General features: G+C 45.1%; 1 protein-coding gene across 1 annotated transcript in view; it reads right to left on the bottom strand.

Annotated features, from left to right (window-relative positions):
- Positions 1-173: 173 nt before the first annotated feature.
- CCDC33 (coiled-coil domain containing 33) overlaps positions 174-8540 on the bottom strand; it is a gene marked incomplete at its 5' end in the record, with an annotated part of 185888 nt that continues 177521 nt past the window's right edge. Inside the window, 5 exons of the mRNA XM_036736500.1 lie at positions 174-250; positions 333-528; positions 3776-3889; positions 4455-4604; positions 7786-7916. Of these exons, the coding sequence (XP_036592395.1) occupies positions 174-250; positions 333-528; positions 3776-3889; positions 4455-4604; positions 7786-7916 (668 nt within the window). The remainder of the gene's footprint in view (positions 251-332; positions 529-3775; positions 3890-4454; positions 4605-7785; positions 7917-8540) is intronic.

Below are 8540 nucleotides of genomic sequence, written 5' to 3'. Positions count from 1 at the left end.
CTCTGATGCCCTCGGGTTATTTGCTCCTTCCCAGGGTCACCATTCCTTATTCCTGTTCCCAAAGTGCCATCTTGCTTGTTTGGGAAATCAGCAGTCCTCCTGACATTGAAGTTCCAAGATCAATATCCTATAACTTTAGAATACAGTCTCCCTTCTTCTCTCCCTCCCCTACTTTAACTAATCTGCCAGTTCTCTGCTCTATAGAGATTCTGGGCTGGGGTTCTAGGAGGGAGGCCTAGGAAGGCAGTGACTGTGGGTGGGAGAGGAGAAAATCTAAGAGTGGGGATATGCCAGGGGTGGAGGGGCTTCATCAATAGACCATGGACACTCACCAAGATTTATGCATTTAATAAAGTTGTTAAGGATGTGATTCCAGGAGAGGAATGCAAAGGGAGGCCTGTTTCTGTGGTGCTGTTGGGGAGGCTTCCCTTCTATTTTCGTTGGCCTTTTCGGGTCAAGCTCTGGATGGAGCGATAACGGATCCGGTTTTTGCGGCTTCTTGAAAGTCGTACGGTCCGTAGGACTCCTCTGTACATAAGGCAAAGTAAGAGGGACCTCATGAAGAGTCCAGAAATGGGTCAGTTCTGCTGGCTTCTCACCAGCCCCCTGCAAGGCTTACCCAGCCCACCAATCCAGGACGGGTGACTGAGAAGCACTTGGGGCAGCAGGGATGTGTCTGGAGACTGTGGGAGGAAAGCTGTGTCCCCCATGTGGGAGACTATGCATCCTTTGGTGCCCTTAGGATTGTCCATCTATGCACCTCTCTCACCTCTCCCACCTCTGGCACCATCTGTACACATCTGTTGGGATCAACCATGTGCTTTTTGACCTCCTACTCTGTGCTGTGGGCTCGGCAAGCGTCAGGCAACAGCAGCATGGAAAGAACTCTGGGCCTGGAGTCGGGACACTTGGGTTTTGAACCTGTCTTGGCTACTTACTTGTTTTGTGACCCTGGGTTAGTCACTTCCACTCTTTGGAGTTCTGAGTCCTCACCTGTAAAAAGAGGAGTTTGGACTGGATGAGTTCTAAGGTCTTTATTGGCTCAAAGTCCCATGAATCATAGAATCTAAGAGTGGTGAGGGATGGACATCTTAGGGGTCACCTGGCCCGGGCATCTGCCTAGGGGGTAAGCAGTGGGCTCATTAAGAATGTGTCTACATGTGTACATGGATGTGGACACACACACACTCAATGCAGATACGTACATGCACACATGGACACACATACACATATATATGCACACATGCACACACACGTGCACAGACACAGACACACACATGCACACACACGACTATTGGTATACATGCCTTTATTTTGACTAAAAGACACATAGATCAATCAATATTTGGATTTTATACATACATATAGATATAGCTATAGACACACACACATATACATACATTATTACATATGTACATGTATATGTGATATCTATCAACCAACAAGTCTTTGCACTGTACTAGGTGCTAGGGATATGGATACAACGAATTTAGCATTCCCTACTTGCAAAGAGCTTACACTCTAATGAGGCTCTCTCTCTCTCTCTCTCTCTCTCTCTCTCTGTTTCCATCTTTCTTTCTACCTTTAAATTTTTCTGTTTTATTTATTTATTTTTTCTCTCCTTCCTTCCTTCCTACTCTCTCTTTCTTTCTTGCTTTCTTTCCCTTCCTTCCTTCCTTCCTTCCTTCCTTCCTTCCTTCCTTCCTTCCTTCCTTCCTTCTTTCTGTCAATTTTTCTCTTCCTTCCTTCCTTGATCTTAGCATGGTCTTAGCAAGTCACCTAACTCTGAAAGGGTTTGAGTTGTCCAGAGTTCTATGCCAGTATGTGTCAGTCAGAACTTGAATCCAGGGCTTCCTGGTTTTGTGGCTGGATCTTTTTTGCCCAAGGTCACACAGATAGTAAGTGTGTCAAGTGTCTGAGGCCACATTAGAACTCAGGTCCTCCTGACTCCAGGGCTGGTGCTCTTCTCACTGCACCACCTAGTTGCCACAGAACCTATAGTCTTAGCAAGCTATCTACGTCTCAAAGGTTTTGACTTGTCCAGAGTTCCATAGCCAGTATGTGTCCATCAGAACTTGAATCCAGGGCTTCCTGGTTTTGAGGCTGGATCTTTATCTACAACCTCATGCTGCCCTTTTTCCTCAGCTTTAAATAGGAACAATAACAAGCCCACAACCCAACTCAGGGAGTTACTGTTTGAAAAATGCTCTGTAAACCTCGAGGCACGGCAGAGAGTTTGTATTATTATAAAAGTATGTTATCTAAGAGGAAAGGCAGCATAGAGTAGAGGATGGAAACTATCCTGGCCACTCTCTAAACCTCCAAGTTATAGAGGGAATTCCTACCTGAATTCATCGAAGTAATTCTTTTCTCTCTCTCTCTCCACCCACATGTATATATGTACACACTTATGTATATGTGTATATACATGCATGTGTATATATACCCACATAATACCATATACATATATACATAGACCACATGTATATACTATTATATATACAGATACATATATACATATTTCTTTTTTCTCTTCCTTCTTTCCTTGTACCGTGTATATATGTATTTATGTATGTGTGTATATATGTGTGTATGAATGTATACACACATCAACACAGACCCCGTTATTTCTTTGTGTCACATTCTATTGCCTATTACAAAGTCATAGTTTAAGACTCTCAAAAAATTCTCTTTTCCCTTTAAGGGCCATTGACCCTCGCGCTTTCATGGAGGAGAGCTCTGTCACATCCATGAGAAATAGTTCTTTGACTTTGGTTAAACTGCCCATTCATGAGACGGACAGCTGTTATTTTTAAGAAGATCTTCCTTACACTGAATTGGAAGCAGACACCCCTTTCCTGTCACCCAGGCCCTAGAGGGGTCTGGACAGAAGATGGACAGACCCTCCACTTTGGCTCTTGCGAACAGGACTCGTCTCTGCAGCTTCCAGCCCACTTTGACGATTGTTCCATTATGTTCCCTTTAGGAAATCATGGATTGATGGGAATTCTTCCTGCTTTTTGCCTCTCAGTTCACTGCAAAGGGGCAGCTACTTCCCTCTACTTTTCCTGAACTCAGCGCCATCCTTGCCTATTAGCATCATGGCCAAAATCAGAATTCTGGGAAATCTCAGCCCCTTTCCCCTTAGGGGCAAAGTCATGGATACCTAGACAAATGTTCTTAGCTTCCTCATCATCATAACTCCCATTTCAAGAGCATTTTAAGTTTGCTGAAGCACCATCCTCACGACAAGCCCATGTTCACATGTGTGTGTCTGGGGCAGCAGGTGTCTGAGGCAGGGTCCTGTATCTAGATCCATTATGACATGATACTTTTCAGCTATTTAAATAGTTCATGGGGCAGGGGTCTGAATCAGGTGATCTCTGAGGTCCCCTGGGGAACCGATCCCCTCTCTGCTCCAACAATCCTCTTTCCCCTGACACAGCCACTTAGCATTTGCATAGTGCTATGTGGGACCAGTCTCAGAGCCAGCTGCCTCTGCCAGTCAGGAGGACAATGATGATGTGGTGATGGTGAGAATGATAATCTCCATTTTAGAGATGAGAAAACTGAGCTTCGCAGAAGAAGGGACGGGCTCAGTGACACACAGGGAATTAGGGACAGAACTGACACTGGAAGCCAGGCTTCCTCATTGCTAGCCCACATTCCTTTCAAAGCTGACCCCTCAGAAACGGCTCTTATCAACTGGCTGGTTGAGTGCCAGACACCTGCCTGTTCCTCCACCCTGGTCCCCAGGACCCATGAGGTTACTCACTTGGTGTTCTGTCAACATAGGACTGGAGCCAAGTATAAAGCCATGGTCTTGTTCCATCAGTTTCGAAGTCAGGTCTTGCTTTTCTCGTCCCCAGCGCCGAGCTGAATCTTCCAACTATAGGCCCAGATAGGGATTAGTAGGTGCATCAGGGCTTCTGGGTCCATGACAGTGGGGGCTGGCCAATGGGGATGGTACGGCAAGCGGGGACTCTCTGGTACTTTCTCAGGGGCTACACCTCCCTCCTCCCCACCTGGGGTAGATGTTAGGGCTCATAATGGTGACTGGAATGGGAGACTGGGGAAGGGAGGTAGGATTCCAACTGTAAATCCTATACTCCCAAGACTTTTTGAGTCCATGACAAAGGCCCTGCCCCAGGCTCTTGGAACCATGGGTCCCATTCAAGATAATGGGAAGTTGATTATTCTCTGACTAAATACCTCGGTTTCCCTTCTGTTGTATTCTGTTTCATATATTATAGGACCATAGATTTAGAGCTGGAAGGAAACCCAGTGATCCAATATTGAGTCTAACCCCTTCATTTTACAGATTTGGAAATTGAGGCACAAAGGGGTTGAGTGACTTCATTCCATTCTTTACCCTTGTCCTACAGTTCTCTAGAGCCTTGTTCTTCTTGGACTTATCTAAGAAGACTCTATTGAGAACTCTAGGCCTCACCTACCTCGCTCTCCAAATTCCGAATACGATTTTGAGCGCTCTCCAATTTGGCCATAAGATTGACTTTGTCTGAGGTGCCGGACAGGAAGTCCTGTTGGCAAAAGCACAAATATGGCCAATAAGGGAACCACACTATTGCAATCCCATTACACCCCTGAGGTAAACTGAGACCCAACCAGAATAAGTGACCTGACAGAGGTTATCCATTGACCTCTGGGAAGATCATGTAGCACATGGAGCAGAAAGCAAGTCATTTTTGAAAACAAATAAAAGCTACTGCCCTGGGTGTGAAGTGACCTACCATGTCTCACTGATCCTTCATGATCCTGAAACTAATGGTGAAGGCCTGAAGTTGTAACTTGGGATCATAGGACTTAGACTGGGCAGGGACCTTGGTGATCACCTAGCCCAACCCTCCAGTCTTCCAATTTAGGAAACTGAGGCCCAGATTGCCTGAGTTCTCAGGGATACAGCCAGCCTTCAAATCTAATCCCATATTTAGCACCCCTTCCATGTATACTGTGGTTCACAATGATCTACTGTATGACTTTGGTCAAGTCTTCTAATGTCTCTTGACTTTAGTCTTCTCATCTGTAGAATGACAGAATCCTACTTCACCTGCCTCAGGGAAGGGTATGACAAATACAACAATGGACAGGAAAGAGCTTTGGAAAGTATGAAATGCCATGTAAAATGGCATGCCAAATAAATACAATCTTAGCAGAACAAAATGCCTACAGAAAAGGGGGCTGTATAGCCAACCTGTTGAGAATCCTGGAAGATATGGCTCAGGAGATGACTCCCATTAAAAATATTTTATTGCTCTGGTTACCAAGAATTCTGCTCAAGAAAGAAACTTCCCTTAAAACTGAGGGTTTACTCTAACTGGATTTCAGCTCCAGAGATGATGACACAGGATGGCTTAAGGAAAGAAGGGGGAGGTAGCCTAGAAGGAGGTCTAGAGAGAGATGGGCAAACATAACTAATTTGCATTCATATCATGGGAGTCAATCTAAATCTGTTAAAAAATTAAATTGTGGGACACTTTAATATGCAAATTTGATCTAGAACACTGAGCTGTTGCCATGTAGAGGTCCCTAAAAGGCCTGCTTTAATGGACTAATAAGATGGTGGTTTATCAGGATGTCAATTGTATGAAACACAAATAAGGGCTTTCAAGTGCTAGAAAACAGTTTCTTCTCTTAGGTTGACTGGGTCCTGTTAAATCTTATATACCTTGTTCATTCATACTCTGTTAACCCTTTAGTGCGTGGAAAAGGAAGCTTAAGTTAGAAATTCTCTTGTCCAAATGGTCATGGAGTCTGTATTATTGGGGTCTGAGTTGAGGACTACATATTGTTCTATTAGGATGCAGAGGACTCAGAGAGAACAGTTCTTTTCTCCTCATATGCTGTGGTTTTTCCTGAGGTGATAATAGGCAGGTTGGTATGTTTCTTGGTTGGGGATAGATGGATGTAGAGAGAATCTGCTCTCTTTTTGGCAGAGAGTGAGAGGGGCAGTAGGAGAGTGAGGTCCTGGATCTTGGATGGGCACCATTGGTTGATGGGACCAGTTGGCTCTGAATGGCATCCCTCCCACCCCAAATCTGCTTTAGGCACCAGTTTTGTTTCCACTGCTTTCCCTTCTCCTCTCCATGGAGACTACACCTTCCCAAAAAGGAATGGTGTCTGATCCTTACTCTCTAATCCAAAGCAACATCAAGCATCCTGAGGGATATTGTGGTCTATTTTGTACTACATGTGGAGCTGATGTTATTTGTAATGGTGCTTCTGAAAAAATGCATTTAAGTCACATTTTTTGATGTAAAATGGGAGATGCATTTTTTGTTCTTGGCCAATTTGGGAATTTGTTTTGTTTGATTATGTATATGTGTTACAAAAGTTTTTCCTTTCTTTTTTCCTCTGAAGGTAGAGGAGGGAGGAGGGAGAGAAAAACAGATGTTTCTTAATTTAAAATATGTAATTTAATTTTAAAAATAAATCGTATTTCTGTGAATCAAGTCATTTTAAATGTACTTGAGCTGATTTCTTAAAGGAACTCTGTGCCAAATGCTTATGTAAAATGAAGAATCATTTTGTAAAGCCAAGAATCTCTATTCTGCCCCTATTTATCTGTTACAGAAGTAGGATTTCTGCATGTATGAGATTTGTCCAAAGAAGGGCCCATTGTGAAGGGACCAGAGCTGATCTGCGGTGCACCTTGAGCCCTTTGCACGTGGCAGGCTTGCTTAGAGGGAAATGCTTCCACATCTGAGCATCATGGCAGCTGAAAATGGGCAGAATGAACCACTCAGGTCAAAGACACCCACCTGTCTAAGCCCACCGCCCAGGTTTCATGAGTAGGTTGGCTGTTCTGTCTCTTGCAGCCTCTCTGCCAAGTGTCTCGCTGCTCCCTTCTCCCCAGGGTTCTCCTGGGACTGTGGAGAAAGGGCTCTCCAAGTCTCCCTAGGGATCCCAGTGCATGTCAGGAAGGGGAGGGAGAGCACTGGGAGTGGGCTGGTGGAAGACTGGGTGTGTGGCCCAGGGAGTGGGAGCTCAAGCCTCTACGTGGGGGCTTCTATTGGCTTCACTGAATGGACTTGGAGGAAGGGATGGGTATGTTGAGGATAGGGTGCGGGGAGGATGGGAAGTGGTGGTCTGGGGGTTGGGTCACCCTTGGTTGCAGGACCCTTGAGACAAGGTAGAAGGTGAAGCTCTCAAATGGAGTCCCTCTATCTACTCTGACCCCTGCACAGTTGATAGAGCTATAGACTTCACACATACATACACTTATGGAGAGCAAACCAGCTTGGTCTAAGAGCTGGAAGGCAGCTGAAGATTCCAGGAGACCTGTATGAACTCAAGGTAAAAAACCTTGACCTAACCCTGTCACCCAGACTGCATTAGGAGTCCATGGGGCACTGTAGGCAGTCTCAGGGTATCTGGTGAGTAATCACCCAACCTGGTGAGTGACCCCACCTTGAAAGGACCCTTTGCTCTCTTGGTGAAGATACAGGCACAGGCATGGGGAGAATGGTTATGCACGGTGGCGGAACCAACTGGAAACTGGAACACTACTGGAGAACTGAACTGGCAAGCAAGGCTATAATCCCATTCTTTTTCCATCCTAAGGTAAATCCTGGAGTTCCCAGACATGCCTGGTTAGGCTCTTTGTCTCAGCCTTTCCTGTGATTGGCTTTGGATTGGATAGTGCTTGGCTGCATGCAGCTTGTCTCTCCCTACTCTGAGTGGGAGTTTTGGGACCTGGAGCAGGTGAGTCCGCATGCAAAGGACAACCCAAAAGCATGCTTGTGGATCGGCAGCCCGGGTTCTTACCGGTAGGGCTTGCTGCTGCAGGATGATGGGGGAAGACTGGTGGCGGTTTTTATCCAACTCACTCCGTAGCCTTGCGTTCTCGGCCAGCAATATGGAGTAAAAGTCAAAGGGCACACTCTCCCCCATGGGGCCTGGGGAGAGAAGAGTGGCTAGGAGGGACCTAACATGGCAATTTGCTCATACCTTCCTAATGCACTCAGGTTTCATGGTGTATTTGAGTTCTTTGAGTATATACCATAATCTCCTACTAGACTATAAGCTCCATGAGGACAGGGATGGTGTCTTACCTGCACTCCCTCCTTACCTCTGATGCATAGAGTCCCTCCAGCTCAGGCAACATCTTCTGCATGAAGCCTGTCCCGATTCTCCCAACTTCTTACTAGCCAGACTCCCTTATATGGGACTCTTTTGTACATATTGGCTTTTGTATTCACTTTATATTTGTGCTATATCTGTCTATCTATCTATCTATATCTATCTATATCTATCTATCTATCTATCTATCTATCTATCTATCTATCTATCTATCTTTATATGTACTTGTCATCTCCTCCATTAGGATGTAAACTCATTGTGAGTGGGCATTGTTTCATTCTTTGTGCTGGTACCCAGCAGTGCATGGTACACAGTAGGTGCTTAATAAATGCTTATTTATTGAAGATCTAAACGTCTAAATGGTGCTCTGCACATAGTAGATACCCAATATGTGTTTACTGAATTGAATTGAGTTGGAGGGAGTAAAGGGAGGAGAAAAT

This window comes from Trichosurus vulpecula, chromosome 8, assembly GCF_011100635.1.
Source record: "Trichosurus vulpecula isolate mTriVul1 chromosome 8, mTriVul1.pri, whole genome shotgun sequence".
NCBI lineage: Eukaryota > Metazoa > Chordata > Mammalia > Diprotodontia > Phalangeridae > Trichosurus > Trichosurus vulpecula.
Note: the sequence above shows the minus strand (reverse complement) of the source record. Positions and strands in the feature narration are given on the sequence as shown.